The sequence below is a fragment of the Hyperolius riggenbachi genome, chromosome 2 (genome assembly GCF_040937935.1).
Source record: "Hyperolius riggenbachi isolate aHypRig1 chromosome 2, aHypRig1.pri, whole genome shotgun sequence".
Taxonomy (NCBI): Eukaryota; Metazoa; Chordata; class Amphibia; order Anura; family Hyperoliidae; genus Hyperolius; species Hyperolius riggenbachi.
The window spans coordinates 252,115,197-252,137,031 of NC_090647.1; the positions used below are offsets into that span (position 1 = coordinate 252,115,197).

A 21,835-nucleotide genomic window follows, 5' to 3' on the forward strand; every position below is an offset into this window, starting at 1 on the left:
GGATATAATTAGACACAGCAATGTATAGTCTCATTCATTACATAGTACATAAATACACATGTATGGTTACTATCGACCACATGCAAAGCCAGCAGGACATGCAAATCTTTGCTGAACAGCATGTTTCCTGAATACAGTGTTGCAAATACTGCTACCTTTCCTGTGGTTTTCCGACAGGTGAAGTTAATTCATGCTGTAAGCATTTCATCCTATTCTTTTGGTTTTCAGAAAAGATAGTGAATTCTACGTACAGCTTCCTCTGCATCTTTGATAAGCTACTAAGCGACTCAATACCTACACTACACAGTTCTTGCACACCCCTCTTGAATCTTGGGGGGCACCTGTTGCTACCTATGACAGGCAAGGGAAGTAAGGGAGTAGTGAAAGCAGGGCCAGCCAGCACAACTGTGGTGCTTTGGGTGGTGTTTGTAGGTTATGTGCCTATAGGCTCCTGTGAGGTAAATCCGGGCCTGGTAGTAGCCATTAAAAAATACACTCCATAGCACTTTAGGATCAGGGTACTTTCTAATGTTTTAATGTCAACAACAATACCTGATAGTCGGTCTTAAAAGAGTTTTATTATTATTTAGGGGCAGCAAGATGGTTTTGCATTCCTGGGTCTGCGGTTTGAATGCCACCCGGAGCACTATCTGCACAGAGTTTGAATGTTCTCCCTGTGTCTGCGTGGGTTTCCTTCCACATCCCAAAAACATAGATAAGTTACTTGGCTTCCCCCTAAATTGGCCCTAGACTACAATCAGGGCCGTTTCTTGGACAGGGCAACCGACCTAGGCGCAGACCGGCAAGTAAAGAAGGGGGTCGCAGGCAGAAGGAAATAACCGTTAGGGAGCTGGTGACGTGTGGTGCAGCCAAATGGAAGAAGAAAGATTACCAACACAATCACCTTCCTTAACTCCTCCTGGGCGTCATCATCCTGTCACCACCACGTGATGGCACCTGACTGCCTGTAGCGGTACTGCAGGCTGTCAGTGCCTGCAGGTGAAGAAATCCCGGAAAGTTGACTCCTCCATGGGTGCCACGCCCATGGAGGAGTCAAGTTTATGGGATTTCTTCACCTGTAGGGTTTCCTGGTCCACGATTCCCCCCTGGATGAGCGGCTGGTCACTAGTAAGTAGGCAGATCTACTTGTGACCTGTGGCTGTGTGACTGTCCCTAAAGAGTATGGGTTCGGGGGGGGGGGGGGTGCATGCAGAGCCGGGACAAGGTCCTCCAGCACCCAAGGCTGAGACACCAAAGTGCGCCCCTCCATCCCTCCACCCCAGCCGTCACACACTGATTGCTATTAGACTAAGAGGCACCCCAGGGCCCCCAACACCTTAATCTCTAGTTATCTGGCTTGTAGTCACTTCCATGTATCTCCTTTTCTTATTTCTTTCTGCTTTAAACACAATTAGGAATGACAGCTGAATGAATTGTGCGCCCCCTCCTACACTGCGCCCTGAGGCTGGAGCCTCTCCAGCCTATGCCTCGGCCCGGCCCTGGGTGCATGATATATAAGATATACTTGAGTGTAATCCTGACTCTCACCCTCAACTTTTACCTTTAAAAAAAGTAGGAAAAATTATTGACTCAAATATAAGCTAAAGGTAAGAAATGCATTGGCCTCATGGTGAAGAAGAAAGCATTATTTGTAGAAAACAGTTGACTTGGAGGCGGTAGAAGGGACATATGCAGTAGCTCTTTTGTTGCCTGCAGGAACTTAAAATTAAAATTCCTGCAGAGTGTAGCTGCTCATGCATTACCCCCTCCCTTTTCACCTAAAGCATTACATGGTGCTCCAACAGAAGCAGATCAGTCTGTACAGTGATCATTCCAAAACTGTTGTCAAAAGCAATCTGTAAAGATTGCTTGGTGTGACAAGTACTACCGCAAGTGTGTGGTTTCAGGAATGGTACACACTGGTTTGTAGTTTGACATTCCTTATTAACTTATGGTTGCATTCTGAGGCATGTTATTTATATAGAACCATCTTATCTAAATAGACTTTAAATGCTGTATGTGTAAGGTTTCACCAGCAATGCATTTGTAGAAGGAAACAAACTGTAACAAGGTGCAGAATAGGACAAACTTTCATTGACACTGTATGGGGAGATTGAAGCCAGGATTGCAGCAGTGGTGCTTCTGTCACTCACCGGTCTGCACTGCTTGAATGTGCTCTGCCTGTCAGCTGTAGCCTGCAGTGGCGCACGTGATGAGAAGAGCCATTAGAGGGTGCATAGCAATTAGACCACGGCTGTCAGGCAGAGGGAATCCAAGCAGTGCAGACCGGTGAGTGAGAGGAGCATTGCTGCTGCATATGCTGGGGGGGGGGGGGGGGGCACTTGGAGGAGGGCAGAGAAGCCTGCCGCAAATTCTGCTCAGGCGGGCACTGCATATGCCAGGGGGAAAGGGGGGGGGGCAGCAGAGAAATCTGCCACAAGTGCTCTAGGGGGAGGCAGTTAACATGGACACCACAATGTACCTGCAGCACACTGCACGTGGCAGGAAGGGAGACTCAACCACGCACCTCTGTTTTTTTTTTTTTTGATATTGTGGTGTGGACGTGGTGCAGTTGGGGGTGGTGGCACTCTATGCTTATGGCTCAAGTATAAGGCGAGACTGCAACTTTTTTGGGGCTCAAAAACTCAGCTTATACTTGACTGTTTATGTTAAAGGCTCTCCTAAACCGCCTTAGCTGTATTGTTATAAGTATTACTGTTCTGTCAGAAGCCCACAGTAAAAATCCTCATTTGATATGACCTCTGGGAAGGAAGTTCTGTTTTATCCCAGAAACTTAACCCCACCTTTCTATGCTCTCTCAGAGAAGGTGGGCTGGGTTCTGTGTTACTAGGTGGGCATGGATGGTAGGGGTGGAGTTAAGCATCTGATGTAACTAGAGATGGCCTGAACGGTTCGCCTGTGAACGGTTCCAGGCGAACTGTCAGTGGTTCGCGTTCGCCAGCGAAGGCGCACTTTTGCGGAAATTTGGTTCGCCCCCATAGTGCGCCATTAGGGTCAATTTTGACCCTCTACATCACAGTCAGCAGGCACATTGTAGCCAATTAGGCTACACTCTCTCCTGGAGCCACTCCCCCCCCCCTTATATAAGGCAGGCTCCACCGGCCATTACACTCACTCGTGTGCCTGCAATAGTGAGAGAAGGGACAGCTGCTGGCAGACTCTCATAGGGAAAGATTAGTTAGGCTGTTATAGGCTTGTTAGCTTGCTCCTGGCTGATTCTTATTGCTAATATAGCACCCCTCAACAGCTCTTTTGAGAGCTAATCTTGTTCTTGTGATCTATTTTTTTTCTGTGTGTCCCACTGACACTTGTGTTGCATAGACAGCCTTGCTAATTCATACTGTGTCTGTGCCACTACCAGGCCCAGCACATTCAGTGACTACCTGTGTGTGTGACAGCAGGTGCACATTGTAATACCCATCACTGCATATACCTAGTACCTGTTGTGTTTAGTGAACCCACCTCATCACTGCATATACCTACCTTTTGTGTTGAGTGAATACCACCTCATCACAGCATAGATATACCTACCTTTTGTGTTGAGTGAACCCACTTCATCACAGCATATACCTAGCTGTTGTGTTCAGTGAACCCACCTCATCACTGCATATACCTACCTTTTGTGTTCAGTGAACCCACCTCAGAGTCATCACTGCATATACCTACCTTTTGTGTTGAGTGAACCCACCTCATCACTGCATATACCTACCTTTTGTGTTGAGTGAACCCACCTCATCACTGCATCTACCTAGCTGTTGTGTTGAGTGAACCCACCTCATCACTGCATCTACCTAGCTGTTGTGTTCAGTGAACCCACCTCATCACTGCATATACCTAGCTGTTGTGTTCAGTGAACCCACCTCATCACTGCATATACCTACCTTTTGTGTTCAGTGAACCCACCTCATCACAGCATATACCTACCTTTTGTGTTCAGTGAACCCACCTCATCACTGCATATACCTACATTTTGTGTTCAGTGAACCCACCTCATCACCGCATATACCTAGCTGTTGTGTTCAGTGAACCCACCTCATCACTGCATATACCTACCTTTTGTGTTCAGTGAACCCACCTCAGAATCATCACTGCATCTACCTAGCTGTTGTGTTCAGTGAACCCACCTCATCACTGCATATACCTAGCTGTTGTGTTCAGTGAACCCACCTCATCACTGCATATACCTACCTTTTGTGTTCAGTGAACCCACCTCATCACAGCATATACCTACCTTTTGTGTTCAGTGAACCCACCTCATCACTGCATATACCTACCTTTTGTGTTCAGTGAACCCACCTCATCACCGCATATACCTAGCTGTTGTGTTCAGTGAACCCACCTCATCACTGCATATACCTACCTTTTGTGTTCAGTGAACCCACCTCAGAATCATCACTGCATATACCTACCTGTTGTGTTCAGTGAATCCACCTCATCACTGCATATACGTACCTTTCGTGTTGAGTGAACCCACCTCATCACTGCATATACCTAGCTGTTGTGTTCAGTTAACCCACTTCATCACTGCATATACCTACCTTTTGTGTTGAGTGAACCCACCTCATCACTGCATATACCTACCTTTTGTGTTGAGTGAAACCACCTCATCACTGCATATACCTAGCTGTTGTGTTTAGTGAACCCACCTCATCACTGCATATACCTAGCTGTTGTGTAGTTGTTGCTGTGTAGAGGCAAGGCCACCCGGCAGGTCTGTGCGAGGTCGTGTTGATGTGATTTCGTGCGGCCCTGGCCCAAAGTACAGTGCTCAGAAGAAGGCACGTGCCATCAATTCCCATGATTGTCAGGACGTGGTTGACTATTTAACACAGAACACCTCATCTCCCGCAGCCACCAGCGCTACTACAAGCACCTCATCCGCTGCATTTGACACTTCACAGGAGTTATTTGGTGGTGAAATCACTGATTCCCAGCCACTACTGCAACAACAAGATGAAGGCGCTAAGCAAGTTACACTACATCATATGTGTGAGTTAGGTGACACTATGGACGTAACGTGTGAGGAGGAGGATTATGAAGTACCTGCTGTTGGTGCAGTTTTGGAGGTGTCTGAGGCAAGTGAAGCTGGGCAGGATGATTATGATGATGACGATGATACGGATCCCACGTATGTTCCCAATAGAGGAGATGAACAGGGTGCAGTTCAGAGGGGGAGCCAGAGAGGAGGAGGAGGAGACGAGTTGCTGAAAGAAGCAGGGGGAGCTCGTCGTCAGAAACAGCTGGTGGCAGTGTCCGGTGGCATGTATCGCCACCTATGGACAGCCAGCCAACATGCCCTTCAACGTCAGCTGCTGAGGCCACCATAGTGCCATCACTCCGGGGGGCTCAGCGGTTTGGAACTTTTTTAGTGTGTCTGCCTCAAATCGGAGCAAAGCCATCTGTTCTCTCTGCCTCCAAAAATTGAGCCGTGGAAAGGCCAACACTCATGTAGGGACAAGTGCCTTACGAAGGCACCTGGAGAAAAGGCACAAACTGCAATGGGAAGAGCACCAGAGGCAAAGCAGCACACAAAAGAAAAGCCACCCTCCTTCTCCTCTTCCTCCTTCAGGTGCAGCGTCTTAAGCCGCTTTCTCCCTTGCACCTTCGCAGCCACCCTCCTCCACTCCGCCTCTGACCTTGAGCGGTTCCTGCTCCTCTGCCCACAGCAGCCAGGTGTCCATGATGGAAATATTTGAGCGGAAGAAGCTAATTTCTGCCAGCCACACCCTTGCCCGGCGTCTGACACCTGGCGTGGCGGAACTGTTAGCTCACCAGCTGTTACCATACAAGCTGGTGGACTCTGAGGCCTTCCGTAAATTTGTGGCCATTGGGATACCGCAGTGGAGGATGCCAGGCCACAATTATTTCTCTAAAAAGGCGATACCCAAACTGCACTGTGAAGTGGAGAGGCTAGTGGTGTCATCTCTGGCACACAGCGTTGAGTCAAGGGTCCACCTGACCACGGATGCCTGGTCTGCCAAGCACGGTCAGGGCAGGTACATTACTTACACAGCCCATTAGGTCAACCTGGTGACCGATAGCAAGCAGGGAGTACAGGGCTGTGCAGCGGACAAACTCGTGACACCTCCACGGCTTGCAGGCGGGCCTCCTGCCACCTCCTCTCCGCCTGCTACATCCTCTTCGCTGTCGTCATCCTTATCCTCCTTGGCTGGTGCCGCGATCGCCTCTCCAGCTACACAGCCCCATCTCCCCAGGGCCTATGCTGCATGCCAGCTACGACGGTGTCATGCCATCTTAGACATGTCTTGCTTCAAAGCGGAGAGTCACACTGGAGCAGCTCTCCTGGCTGCTCTTAACAAACAGGTGGATCAGTGGCTGACCCCGCACCAGCTGGAGATTGGCAATGTGGTGTGTGACACCGGCAGCAATCTCCTTTCCGCTTTGAATTTAGATAAGCTGACACATGTACCCTGCATGGCACATGTGCTGAATCTAGTCATTCAAAGATTTGTGTCAAAGTACACAGGCTTAGAGGACATCCTGAAGCAGGCCAGGAAGTTGTGTGGGCATTTCAGGCGGTCTTACACGACCATGGCATGCTTTGCAGACATTCAGCGGAGAAACAACTTGCCGGTGAGATGCTTGATATGTGATAGCCCGACTCGCTGGAATCCGACCCTGCTCATGTTCTCTCACCTGCTAGAACAGGAGAAAGCCGTCACCCAGTACCTCTACAATTTCAGTAGAAGAACACAATCTGGGGAGATGGGGATGTTCTGGCCCTCAAACTGGACACTGATGCAAAATGCATGCAGGCTCATGCAGCCATTTGAGTAGGTGACCAACTTGGTGAGTCGCAGTGAAGGCACCATCAGCGACTTAATCCCCTACGCTTACTTCCTGAAGCGTGCCGTGCGTAGAGTGGTGGATCAAGCTGTGGAGGAGCGTGAAGAGGAACAGTTACGGCAAGAACAGTTGTGGGGGCAATTTACATCAGAACCAGATGTTTCCTGAACACCTGTGGCAGCACAGAGGGGGGAGGAGGAGGAAGAGTTGTGTGGAGAAGAGGAGTCAGACTCGGATGATGAGGAAGGTGTTTCTGTGGAGGAGGAGGAGGCAGCGGCAGAAGAACAACCACAGCAGGCGTCGCAGGGGGCTTGTGCTGCTCAACGTCCCCATGGTATTGTTCGTGGCTGGGGGGAGGAGGAGGACTTAACTGACGTCACTGAGGAACAGCCTGTTGAGGGACCCCTGTATAAAAAAACTCAAGGGGAATGACCTGTACTGGGTGGCCACGCTACTAGGCCCTCGGTATAGGCACAAAGTGGTGGACATGTTACCAAGTCACCTGAAGGCAGAAAGGATGCAGCACATGCAGAACAAGCTGGCAAGTATGCTTTACAATGTGTATAAGGGTGATGTCACAGCACAACGCAATAAAGGTACCACTGTCAGTAATCCTTCTCCCATGTCCACGCAGGCAAGGACAGGATGCTCCAGCGATCTCATGGTGATGTCGGACATGCGGACATTCTTTACTCTAACGCCTCGCCTTAGCACTTCCGGATCCACCCTCCACCAATGCCTGGACCGGCAGGTAGCGGACTACCTGGGCTTAAGTGTGGATGTAGACACTGTGAGCAGCGATCAACCCTTGGACTACTGGGTGCGCAGGCTTGACCTGTGGCCAGAGCTGTCCCAATTTACCATCCAACTTCTGTCTTGCCGTGCCTCAAGCGTCCTGTCAGAAAGGACCTTCAGCGCAGCTGGAGGCATTGTCACTGAGAAGAGAAGTCGCCTAAGTCACAAAAGTGTTCAGTACCTCACCTTTATCAAAATGAATGAGGCATGGATCCCGGAGGGCTACTGCCCACACGAAGACTAAGTCAGTCCCCACACACAGCATCTCTGCCTGCAGGCCGCTTGCCTTCTCCGCCACCACCAACAGGGTCCAGGACTCCAGACGGATTTCTGAATTTTTAAGGCCGCTTCTAGCCGCTATACTAATTTTTCTGGTGCATGTACATGCCTGCATAATTTTTCTGGCTGCATTGCAGCTGCAACAACAAAACATAAGGCATGTACATGTGCCCATTCCCCTTTGTGATCATTACCTTGTCGCGGTGAAGGGGCTTGCGTATCACAACGAAGCAATGACCGCCAGCTATATGAGTGTCTCGGGGGGTGGCACACCAAAGATAATAAGGTCGTTGCTTCAATAATTTCTAGTTTTCAAAGTTCGCATCCCCATTGAAGTCTATTGCGGTTCGCGAAAGTTCGTGCGAACCGAACCTTTTGCGGAAGTTCGCGAACCCGGTTCGTGAACCTAAAATCGGAGGTTCGGACCATCTCTAGATGTAACTCCAAACTTCCTAGCTGGTGGTGGTTGGGTTGTATGTGGGTTTTTACCTTTGGCTCCCGGCAGAATATTTCCACTTGTGGCAATAAAGCAAAGGTGGCTTTGAGAAATTTTTAACAAGCTCTCTGAGGCATGTTTAATTAAACTAGTTAAATTACACTTCAGACACTCTTTAAATTATAATTGTATTCATAAAACATAAATGCATTTTATGGTGCCCATACACGATACAATAAAAACGTTCGATTTTCCTGTTTATTCGATGTAAATGATCAAATCGAATAAAAGTTGAAAATATTTTTAACGATTATACCGTTTTTTCGAGAAAAATCTGATCGGACATGCTGGAAAAATCTTTATATTCGATCTAACTGAATAATCGAACTAAATTATCTAATCGAAAAAAAAATGAAAAATTGTACCATGTATGGCCACCTTTAGATTTTCTCCAGGTAGTGCTACAATTAATAAAGGGAATACTACGGTATTAGTTATTTTCTACCCTGAAGGCATGTGAGAACCTCCCTGGCTGCTAATTGTTTTCAACTACTTTACATAGCAGCCCGTATACTGAACACACTGTACACAGGTCTAGTATCTCTTCATCTGTATCTAAATGCGTTTACTTATTTGAATTGTAGATGAGGTGTTATCATTGTTTTGTGTAATCATTCTTTAGCTGTGATCCTTCCTGCTTCCTATGCACAAAAAAGGAAGTGATCCCTAAAACCATGCAGTTAAGTTAAATGGCTTCCCCTAAATTGGCCCTAGACTATGATGGACATATGACTATGGTAGGGATTAGGTTGTGAACTTCCATGAGGGGCAATTAGTGACAAGAATAAATACTCTCTAAAGCACTGCAGAAGATGACAGCACTATATAAATACTGAGGCCCTGTTCACAGTGATCAGTTGTATTGCAGAATAATTCTGCATGTCAACTCACTGCCTATACATTTCTTTGAGCCTGTTCACAGTAATGGATAGCGTTATTCTAACTCTCTGCGTGCAGGATGAGTATTAAAGTCTATGGCCAGTCTCTATTGCAGTTCACAATCAATATAACATGTGAGTTATGCAACTGACCACTGTGACCCTAGCCTAAATAATAATAATATGCAGAGAGCTATGATCATAGCTCAGTGCACCGGCATGTCAGCACAACTCTCACACAGAAATGGTAAGCAGTTGAGGAGTGGCAGTGACAAGGTAACAGAGACGCGAAGACGTGAGCTTGTGTACAGAGTATACAAACTGCTGTGAAATAGATCAGTTTATAAACAATAGGGAGGCAGTAGGTGCTCACATCTCTTTGGAGAAGCAAAAACAGCAATGCATCAAGGTGGCACTATTCATCAGGGAGCAACTTCTGAATGATTTATTACATAAAGTACAGTTAGGATATGTTTCCACTGTAGCCAATTTGCAGCGTTTCCCCTCATGCAAATTCAAATGCGGAGTCACAGTTTAATAAAATCATTAGTCTGCTTCTTCAACACATGCAGGGAAAAGAAAATAGTGCCTGCTGCATTTATTTTGGACATTGCTTCCACATTCCGATAGCCATGCATGGCACGGCTAGAGGGAAGCGGATGTAAATTCACATCAGCAAAAGTTCTGTATCCAATTTGGAAATGGATGCGAGACCCTTGTGGGAACGTAGCCTAACCCTATAATGTTGATTTAACACCGATATCAGTTATTCTTTACATAATTTTCTTATGTCATGGATTTCTAAATACTGCAACTAGTGGGTTGAACAATGCAACAATAACACAATTTTATTAAGCAGCAGTTAACCTCCTTGGCGGTAACCCCATGTGTGACACGGGGTAAGCCGCCGGAGGGTGCCGCTCAGGCCCTGCTGGGCCGATTTACATAATTTTTTTTTCAAACACGCAGCTAGCACTCTGCTAGCTGCGTGTTTGGTCTGATTGCAGTCGCCCGCCGCCGATGCGCCGCTACCCGCTGCGATACAGGGCCCCCCCGCATACCCCTTGCGCAGCCTGGCCAATCGGCGCCAGGCTGCGCTATGGGGTGGATCGGGATTCCCTGTGACGTCACGACGTTGGCGACGTCGATGACGTCACTCCGATCATTGCCATGGTGACGGGGGAAGCCCTCAAGGAAATCCCGTTCAGAACGGGATTTCCTTATGGGCAAGCGGCGCCGGCGGCGATCGGACGCTACGGGGGGACGCCGCAGTGAGGGGGGAAGCATGTAGCTAGCGCTAGGCTAGCTACATGCTAAAAAATAAAAAAAAAAAGTGAAAAAAACACTCCCGCGCCCGCGTAGCCGCGGGAGTCATACCGCCAGGGGGGTTAAAGCAGGAAAATGAATCGATGGTAACTCATTTTCATTTAACAGTGTGTTTTTATATTTAGAAACTAGTGGCATTTCCTATGTGGGATGTTGTTTGCTCCATTTCATATGTGGAGTAAGGTTTTTTTCTGCATTTCATATGTGGGGTAACAATTGCTGCATTTCATGTGTAGGGTGACTGTGATGAACACTATGGAAAGTCGTGCGTAATCGTCAAAGATTTCCGTATGGTCCAGCAAATCTACTGTCAGTTACACTTTTAAATGTACTTAGAAGTCTCTTTTTTCTCTTTTCCTTTCTCCCCATCACCCACTCTGAATAGGAAGCATTTCACACAGGTGTTACGAGCAGATGTTGCTCTTGCAAGCCAGAAGCATCAGATAAACTTCCCTCCCAAACCTTTCCTCCAAAACTTTGAATTAGACAATAGGAAAATCCTATTTATTATAATTCGAGATGGGGTTATCACAGACCGAAAATAAATATATTTGCCGGTTTCTAAAAATCAGCATAATACCATATATAATCTAATACAAGTCGACCTCGTGTATAAGTCGACTCCAATATTCAACCCTCTTAACCCTCCTGGCGGTATAAAAAAATCTGCCAGGAGGGAGCGCAGCAGTTTTTTTTTAGTTTTTTTCCCCCTATATCATGTAGCGAGCCCAGGGCTCGCTACATGATAGCCGCTGCTCAGCGGCATCCCCCCGCCCTCTTCGATCGCCTTCGGCGATCTCCGATCAGGAAATCCCGTTCAAAGAACGGGATTTCCTGGAGGGCTTCCCCCGTCGCCATGGCGACGGGGCGGGATGACATCACCGACGTCACTGACATCGGGACGTCATTGGGAGTCCCGGGCCACCCCTCGGTGCTGCCTGGCACTGATTGGCCAGGCAGCGCAGGGGGTCTGGGGGGGGGCGTGCGGCGCGACGGATAGCGGCGATCGTGCGCGGGGCGGCGGCGATCAGTGTGCTGGCGCAGCTAGCAAAGTGCTAGCTGCGTCCAGCAAAAAAAAAAAATTAAACAAATCGGCCCAGCAGGGCCTGAGCGGCACCCTCCGGCGGCTTACCCCGAACTACGTTCGGGGTTACCGCCAAGGAGGTTAAGCTGGAATTTTTTATTGACTCAAGTATTAGAAGTCTACCCAGCAAAGTTAATGGCACTCGTCCAACTGATAGCATTCTAGCTGCTATGGAAACTGAGTTATTCAGCAATTGCTGACCACACATGTTAACCTATGGATATTTAGTGTCATTTGATTAAGCATTCGCCACAGGTTACAAATCTGCCCTTGGATTTTCTGTGGGCCAATCCAGACATAAATGGCGAAGGTTATTGGTAAATTGTGTCATTTTCTTGCTTGTAAAAGGTTTTGCCTACCTTACTCACCAGGGGGTATACACACCCAGTGTTTAGGAAAAGACAGCCGACCAAGTCCGATTCTATAAAAGTCTGGTCCCTCAGTGACCATTGGTTCATAGATTGCGAACCCACATATGGGCATCTGCTGTATGTGCAAAAGGTAAGTGAGACCGAGTTTTTGACTCTGAATGATTAACCCAGTCATGGATCAGCCTTTGTGTTCCTTGACAAGTGACATTTTCTACATTTTTTTATGTCTGGGTTAACATTTGCTGCATTTAATTTGTGTAGAGTGCATTTCATGTCTGGGGCAACATTCGCTGCATTTTATTTATGTGGAGTTATATTTGCTGAATTTCATGTGCAGGGTAACTTCAACTGCATTTCATTTGTGGGGTAAATTTTCTGCTTTTCATATGTGGGGTAAAGTTTTCTGTATTTTATGTTTTGGGCAACATTTTCTGCATTTCATTTGTGTGGGGTAACATTTTCTGCATACCATGCCTGGGGTAAAGTTTGCTGCATTTCATATGTGGGGTAACATTTTCTGCGTACCATGTCTGGGGTAATGTTTGCTGCATTAGTGTTTAGGGTAACATTTGCTGCATTTCAAGTGTGCTGTAAGCTGTTATACACTTAATGTGTGGAAAACGGTTGCTGCATTTCATGTTTGAAATAATGTTTCTTCATTTCATGCTTGGGGTAATGTTTGCTGCATTTCATATGTGGGGTAACATTTTTTGCATTTCTAGTGTGGGGTAATGTTTTTCTGCATGTTTATGTGGGGTAATGTTTGGGGAGGGTAACTTTTGCTGCATTTCATATGTGGGGTAATGTTTGCTGCATTTCTTATATGCCATAATGTTTGCTGCATTTCTAATGAGGGGTAATGTTTGCTGCATCTATTATTTGATGGTGATAATAGCTGCATTTGATATTTGAGGGTTGTTGTTACAGCATTTGTGATTTTGTCAGTTCATGATTACTAAATGGTATACTAATACATGATCCAAAAGAACCCGTATGGGCCTGATGCACTACACTGCAGTAAAGTTACTGTGTGCAGGGAGCAAACAGCAATTGTACCATTACTAAAGTCTGAGGAGCACACGAGCGTTATCCCCGTAACGTGCCTGGCACTAATGGGTTAACGCTCTCTGTGTGCATGGCAACTTTGACGTAGTGTAGCGCATCAGGCCTAATGACAGGAAAATGTATTAATTTACGATGCATACACACATCCAGCGTCAGCTCCCCCGGAAATTGGTCCAGCACCTGCATAGCACCCCCTAAAAAAATTCCTGGAGCCGCCACTGCAGGAGCACGAACAAGGACACGCACGCGCGCAGTTGCCATCAACTAGCAGAAGAGAAAGTGAGCCACAGCGGGGAAATTGAGGATCATTTGGTAACTTTGCAGGCACAGGTTGGCTGGCAGAAGTCCCAGGTAAGGGAAACTTTTTTTTTTTAATATCTTCGGGTCCGCTTTAAGTAGTAAATGTGGTTATTAATTGGTAACAGGTGCTTTGAGGTTAATGCAAGGGTTCCTTGAGTACTCTGCAGGGGTTCCTTGGCATTTTTCCCCATCAAGGGGATTGGGGGATGTATGATAGAGAGCACACTATAGTAAGGGGTACTGTAAAAAGAAGCATTCAATTCAGAATAATAGTGAGCACATTAATAAAAAGCACTAGAATAAGGAGACATTATAATGAAGGGAACTGTAATAGGGGGTAGTGACATAAACAGCCCCACCAGCTTTTAAAGACCATGCCACCTGCAAAATAATTTCAGGGGTTACTCGAGATCCAAAAATTACTTGCAAGGTTCCTCCAGAGTAAAAAGTTTGAAATAGGCTGTGTTAATGAAATTAACAAAACTTTCGCTTTCCTTGCGTTGAAAGACATCCATGGCTACAATTACTAGCTAATGCCTAATGATGTTGATCCAGGGATTGTATCTGATTGCCATCTGGAGTCGGGAAGGATTTTTTTTTCCCTTTTGGGGCGAATTGGACCATGCCTTGTAAGGGTTTTTCGCCTTCCTCTGGATCAACAGGGATATGTGAGGGAGTAGGCTGGTGTTGGTGTTGTACTTTGTTCTCTGGTTGAACTCGATGGACGTATGTCTTTTTTAAACCCAAATAACTATGAAACTAGACGGGCAACAACGTGACAAATGATGACAACAAACAAAACAGGAATGGTTCAATAAGTAATGGCTACGAACACATTTTCCACCTCATCTTTTCTGTTTTGTTTTCACTAGTTTTGCATTGGGCTACCTGTACCCTACAGAGATTGGACAAGTAGTCCAACTCCTCCCCGATGGCACAGCGATACGAGTCATTGCCAGAAGGTTTTCTGTGTTTTTTGCACAGTCTCAAGGATTTGGAGAAGAGTCCAGAAGACAGGAAGTTACTCTAAGAGAGCTGGAGAAAGCCATATAAGACCCTTAACACATCAGCAGGACCGGCATTTGCTCTTTTGAGAAAGGAGAAAAGGATTATGACTGCCAGACCCCTACAAAATGAACTACATCAGGCCACTGGTGTGAATTTCTGTGACCAAACAATTAGAAACGGGCTACACGAGGGTGGCCTAAGGGCCCGACGTCCTCTAGTGGGCCCTGTGCTCACTGCCTAGCAATGTGGACCTCGACTGGCATTCGCCATAGAATACCAGAATTGGGAGGTCGGCCACTGGCAAAGATCATAGATGAGAGCAGGTTCACCCTGAGCATATGTGACAGACGTGGAGAACGTTATGCTGCCAGTAACATTGGAATGCACAGACCTAAACAGGCTAAACAAAAGCACCTTGACTGCCATTATTGGTCAGGATGAAATTATTTTGTCATTGTCAGACCCTATGCTGGTGCAGTGGGCCCTGGGTTACTCCTGGTGCATGATAATGCCCAGTTTCATGTGACGAGAGCATGTAGGCAGTTCCTGGAAGATGAAATAATTGATAACACTGACTGGCCCCGAGTACCGAGACACTAATTACACTACCTGTGCACTTTTGTGGTTTTCTGCAGAACATGCACTGTTGGTGGGCCTTGAGGACAGGGTTGGGGAACTCTGCCTTAGGACACCTAACATTTTCTGCAAGTGCCCATGCTCTTAAACAGACAACAGAGTCTTATTAGGATCATGGGCACCTGCAGAAAATGTTCCATGGGGGGGGGGGGGGGGGGGGCAGTACAGCCCTCATGTTTAGTGACAGGTGCCCCCCAGTTTAGGTAGTGACAGGGACCCCCCATGTTTAGTGACAGGTGCCCCCCAGTTTAGGTAGTGACAGGGACCCCCTCATGTTTAGTGACAGGTCCCTCCCATTTTAGGTAGTGACAGGGGACCTCCCCATGCTTAGTGGCAGGTTGGCAGGTGCCCCCACCCCACTTACCGTGATGAAGACCTCATCAGCAGCGTCCTTCCCCGCTGCCAATCATGTAACAGGCTGCGTACCAGAAGCCAGCGTCAGACCTCCGATCAGCTGGTGACCAGTGAGAAGCGGACGCTAGTATCTCCTGTGGACACCGCGCTGCACACGCGGAAGTAACATTTGACATCACTAACGCATATCAGTGCGGTGTCCGCAAGGTCCTAGCACTAGCTTCTCACTGGTCGCCAGCTGATCGGAGTTGTGACGCTGGGGGGGGGGGGGGGATGAAGGGGTTGGGCTGCTCCATTTTGCCCCTAATGTGTGGTTGACAATGATTAAGACCATGCCCTGATGTTGTCAGTTGGGCGTACAAGTGCATGTGGGTCTTAATGGTTATTCTACTTTTGAAATAGAATATCGGTAAGATTACTGATATTCTACTACCATTATTTTTGTGCAGATTTCTACATGCAGTGCTTTCATATGTAAAGCCCCATCTACACGAGGCGATGCGGCGGCTCGATTAGCCGCCGGATCGCATCTTCCGCATCCCCACGCGTACCCGCTCGTCCTCGCCGGATTCGATCCGCCCTCGTCCCTGCCCCGCTTATCTTCCGCTCGATTCCCTGCCATTGTCCCCTCGTGGGGAACGAGCAGGGAATCGGCGGCGGCAACATCGGACCTGACGGATCTTATCAATCGGCTCGATTGATAAGAAACATCTTAGTCACATCGCTCCGTGTAGACTGAGCTTAAAGGGACACTTAAGTCAAACAAAAAAAATGAGTTTTACTCACCTAGGGCTTCCAATAGCCCCCTGAAGCTGTCCAGTGCCCTCGCCGTCTCCCTCCGATCCTCCTGGCCTCGCCGGCAGCCACTTCCTGTTTCGGTGACAGGAGCTGACAGGCTGGGGACGTGAGTGATTCTTCGCGTTCCCAGACACATTAGCACCCTCTATGCTGCTATATGGTATATGATATATGCTATAGCAGCATAGATGGCGCTATTGTGGCCAGGAACGCAAAGAATCACTCGCGTCCCCAGCCTGTCAGCTCCTGTCACCGAAACAGGAAGTGGCTGCCGGCGAGGCCAGGAGGATCGGAGGGAGATGGCGAGGGCACCGGACAGTTGCAGGGGGCTATTGGAAGCCCCAGGTGAGTAAAACTCATTTTTTTTTGCTTGACTTAAGTGTCCCTTTAAGAGTATAGATATTCAGCATGAATTTTTCCTGTTTGAGATGTGATGTTTTTTCCAAACTTGATTTTAGGGTATGAACACCTGTATAATAGCTGCAAGTGATACTGTAGTAAGGCTTTCTGTAAAGATGCATTTTCATAATTTACTGCTAGTCTACTGCACATCACCATGGCACACCGCCCTTTTATTGCTCTGCTCATCACGAAGCCGTTTCACACAAGCAGCATATTGTGTTAGCGTCTCCAGATGTAAATATGTACAATTGCTCAGAACTATTTTCCATAACAGCACAACTGTCACATCTTATCTCTGCGGTCTCCAGCGTTAACCCCTTCCTCTCAGGCAGCTAAAAAGTTCTCAGCTGCCACAGAATAAGAGGAAGTAACGCTCTGAACAGGGAGGGTGGCCGCTCATATCTATACATGCTCAAAAAAAAGATTTTCCACAGTAATATTACCGGAGGCTAAGCCTTGCAAATGCTAATGTCAGCTAAGCACGGGCCAATGGGGCAGCGGCGGGGAAGGTTTGTGTGGGCAGGCGCTATTTGGGTGCCGCAGTCAGCCAATGGGGAGGTTTCAGGTAATGCAGGATAAGAAAGACTTGAAGTGAGAAGCTGCTCGCTTGCAGGCTGGCAGTGTGCGTGAAGCGGAGTGAGTGAGGGAGTGCTGCTGCTCTTCTGTGAGGAGGAACACTTGTGAGGCAGCACTTGTCTCCGGCATGAGCAGGAGGAGGGCAGAGCTGTGCGAGTCAGTGTAGAGGCGGATCCCCGGGAAGAGCTCACCTTTCACTGGAGGCTGGCAAGGTGCAGCGTGAGAGGGACACACGGCTTCCCCCGAGTGTGAGAGAGAGAGGAGAGAGAGTGACAGCGAAGCCCTCCTTGTGAGAGAGCAGCCCGTGTTCCGCATTCTCTGCTAGCGCACACCATGGACAGCGCGCACTCCAAGACCGTGTCCGAGGTGCTCCGACACTTCGAGGTGAATGAGAGCTGCGGGCTGAGCAGCGAGCAGGTCCGGAGGAATAGGGAGAAATATGGACCAAACGGTGAGTCCTGCGCTGACACTACCCCCCCCCCCTCGCCTATCATGAGTGAGGAAACCCGGAGATCGGCGTATAGATGAGCACACGCGTCACTCCCCCATCTTTCTAATTCTGTCACTCTCTGCATGCGAGGGGTGTTGGTTCACTTCTGTCACTCTCTGCCTGCGAGGGGTGTTGGTTCACTTCTGTCATCCGGAGTGTCACTTCTCTGATTGTGAGGCCTTTCTGCGGGTGTGTAGTTACTGCACGAGTTTCATGTCATGTAGCGAACAGAATACTAGTTGCTCCCTCATTAGATGACTGGAAAGGTGTTTAGCTGCACATGAGACGGCTCCTCTGGTGGGCACAACTGAATGTATCTGCAGTTGGGTTTTTATTCAGCTAAATATAGTGTTATATTTGTATAGACTTGAGAGGGGGGAGCACATTTTATATTCTTGCCTTTGTAAAACACATTGGTCATATACTGTATGCACTACAGGGCTGGTGTGGAGGTGCATTCTATAATTCCTAGGTGCAGCAGCAAAAACGGGCTATGTGAACTGTAGGTGAGGCTAGGTTCACTTTGGAGAGTTGGGTTGCTACACCCTGTAAAAAAACAGGATTGCAACGTAGGGGGAAAGTCGCATCGTGAGGTACATGTGTAAAATGTGAAGCATGCAGTACATGGGTATGCTTCACGGCCACTGTAAATGCGCATGTCATCTGGTACTATACAGCATGTCTATTTTTATTCTGTTGCAACGCGAATGTGCAGATGTAAACAACATACTATTACAAAATAATTGCATTTCGCATGCAAAATGCAATCCAATAGTCGCACACATTGTAATTGTCAACTCACTGTCTAATGCAATGTATCAGTGTGAAACTAGCCTAACGCTGGAGGCACTGAATCAGTGTATCAGAATGGCAAATCCTCCATTGCAATGCACAACGCTGCATGCATTTTAAGCACACAGCGAATGCTTTGCCGTTCCATTGAAAAAGGGGCGCTAGTCTACTTTAGAGGACACAACAGGAATCCCATTTGTGAGAAATAGGGGACCCAGCAGGAGTCCATGCCACCAATGGAACATGCTTAGTAAAGTTGTGCAAGCAAAGGTGGTACCCAAAGTCCATAAGCTAGGGTCCGGCTGAGCAATTTTAGTGTTAGTGCCATGGGTTCCCTATTTATTACAAAGTGGAAGCAACCAATCGTGAGTTTGCTGTGAGCAAGAAGTGGCTGTTGGTTTATAGTGCCAAAAAAGGCCTGGTGGGTTAACATATACGCTTTGTCAGTGTAAACCAGTCCCTGGACCAGTGTAGAATAGTCAATGAGATACAAGTACGTTTGGCTTGCATGCAAAATAATGCATAATGTATCCAGTTTTGAATTAGGCCAGTCATACACACTTCCTGTCACTTTTAATTGGTCCGATTCCAGGTTCCATTTAAATTTCACACAATTTGCATGGAAATCATTAGCATCTCATTGACTACCTGTACTTTTCTACACAAAAATTTTGTTATGCTCACCTCCAACCTTCCCTTCTTTAGAAATGTGTGCAAGTTTCTGAAAAAGCTCTTGAGTACTTTTTTTTTTCTTTTTTCTTCCAACCTTTAAAAACAAAACTTGTTAAACTCGTTGTTGTCGGGACTCGTTGTTAAACACTGTTTGTATTGGGCTTTTACTGGTGTGTGCGCAAATGTGGTGGTCTATTCCCATAGTTTCAGGCGACCCTGGACATTACATACTGTGTCTAGGGTTGATTACCGCTGCGTCTTCGTGTCCCCCTACAGGGATGAAAAACGCAGACTGCAATGAGACGCCGCTGGAAGCCCGTGTGAACCAGCCCCACTGAACTCCACTGCTTTAAAGAGACTCCGTAACAAAAATTGCATCCTGTTTTTTATCATCCTACAGGTTCCAAAAGCTATTGTAATGTGTTCTGGCTTACTGCAGCACTTTCTGCTATCACAGTCTCTGTAATAAATCAATGTATCTTTCCCTTGTCAGACTTGTCAGCCTGTGTCTGGAAGGCTGCCAAGTTCTTCAGTGTTGTGGTTCTGCTATGAATTCCCCCTTCCAGGCCCCTCTATGCACACTGCCTGTGTATTATTTAGATTAGAGCAGCTTCTCTCTTATCTTTTACAAGCTGGATAAATTGTCCTCTGAGCTGGCTGGGCTTTCACATACTGAAGAATTACAGACAAGGGCAAAGCTGTTTGCAGGAGAAAAAAGAGCAGCCTGAAACTTCAGTGCATGAGAACTGCAGGGAGAAAGAAACACACAAATGATCTCTTGAGATTCAAAGGGAAGGCTGTATACAGCCTGCTTGTGTATGGATGTATTTTCTATGTGTGGACATACTGTACATCAACCTACTTCCTGTTTTGGTGGCCATTTTGTTTGTTTATAAACAAACTTTTTAAAACGGTTTTTAACCACTTTTAATGCGGCGAGGAGCGGCGAAATTGTGACAGAGGGTAATAGATGTCCCCTAACGCACTGGTATGTTTACTTTTGTGTGATTTTAACAATACAGATTCTCTTTAAAAACCCTGGTTCTTTGTGCCATGCTGCTTTCCAGAAGAATGTGGCTGAGCTACCACTCGCCACCTCTCCCAATCCAAATGTGGAAGGGGACATATGCCACTTAAACTAGCTCCCACAGGAGTCAGTGGAGGGGGAAGAAAAAAAAGTCGTAACATTCTAGAGAAATTTATATTGTTGCCATACTGCCTGGACAGGCACTGAAATAGAATCCTATTTGTGTTTTGTATTTATCATTAGATAGTTTTGACTAAGACCTGGAACAGATGTAAATAGAAAGTATCACTGTGATGCAAATTATTTCAGCTTGCATGCAAGTTTAATGCAAATTGAATTAAAGTGTACCTGAGATGGGGTCACAACAAAAGAAAAATACCTGGGGCTTCGTCATGCCGGAGGGGGCTGGAGGAAGCCCCAGGTATGTATTTTTTTGTTGTGGTGGCCCCATCTCGGCTTTCCTTGAACTTTGGAATCAGCAGGAAGTGGATTTGATTGGTTCAACTTCAAACTGCATGCAGTTTGCATTAAATCTGCGTGTGAATTAAAGGTTCGTTTCCATTGCAGTGCAGGTGGCTGTAAGTCAGGGTGGCTCTGCGTTGCATCATGTGATTCCCTGAGGCGGGGCTTGCAATCCCATTCATTATAATTTGGGATTGCGGGCGTAACCGCGCCAAAATGCATGCAACATGCGCTGTGATTCAGTGGTGAATCGCACTACATTTATGGAAACCTCAGATATTGCAGTCTATGCGCTCTCTGATGTCTCTGCGATCACGTTTCCATAAGCGTTGCTAAAAGCGCACATATGGAAACGTGCCCTAAGTCAGAATTCTTAGCGCCACATATGAGGAGGTTAATTCTTTAGAAGGTGAGAGAAGGTGAATGAGTGTTGAGGGATACTCCACTAACTGCAGGAAAACCGTAATCCTCTTCTGAGAAAATAAACCTGGCTGTTTCTGCAGCTGGGGTTGTGCCAAGCCCTAGGTGGTGACTATAAATGAGTTTGGTAGTCATCATGTAAGGCTAGTTTCACACTTGGACGTGGCATTACGTTGTTTTATAACATACACATAATGCAATCTAAAGCAACTGAACACTGTGCACCTTGATTACCAAATATTGTGCGCGTCAATGTGTACCATTCTAGCAACGCTGTACATAGTATGCACTACAAATGATGAGGTGTGAACTGTTTATAGAGTTACGGTTCCTTTCCTTACAGCACAAGGCAACATTTCAGTGTAAAATTACCTTATAACCTTTTTAATGGTCGAGATACACAACTATCAGCTGATACCTGCACAGATGAGCAAAACCATTTTATTTAGGGTTATTGTGACTGCAATATAGGGCCAGGCGATACTACAAGTTCAAGAAATTGGAGCTTTGTTTGATAGAATTGTCTGTGACCTGACATTGCATAACTTCCAGAAAATTACAGGTTTACTTGTCTGTGCCTTTATTATGCTATAAACCCAACAGAGCAGAATCTATGCTTTTTATGGGTGCACATGCATATAATTTCAGAGTACTGATACTGTCATCTAGAGTTCTAGACAAAGCATTATATTTTATGGTTGACCTGTGTTCTTTAGCTGTTTCCAGTATTCAGCACCTCTAGCATTTAAAAGCCCAGAGCTGTCAAGAGTTAGGTT

The 21,835-nt window shown here is 46.9% G+C and overlaps 1 protein-coding gene across 1 annotated transcript in view; it reads left to right on the forward strand.

The window, feature by feature from the left end:
- The first annotated feature begins 17,206 nt into the window (after positions 1-17,206).
- ATP2A3 (ATPase sarcoplasmic/endoplasmic reticulum Ca2+ transporting 3) overlaps positions 17,207-21,835 on the forward strand; it is a 231,029-nt gene continuing 226,400 nt past the window's right edge. Inside the window, exon 1 of the mRNA XM_068268507.1 lies at positions 17,207-17,647. Coding sequence (XP_068124608.1) covers positions 17,530-17,647 — 118 coding nt within the window. The 5' untranslated portion in view covers positions 17,207-17,529. The remainder of the gene's footprint in view (positions 17,648-21,835) is intronic.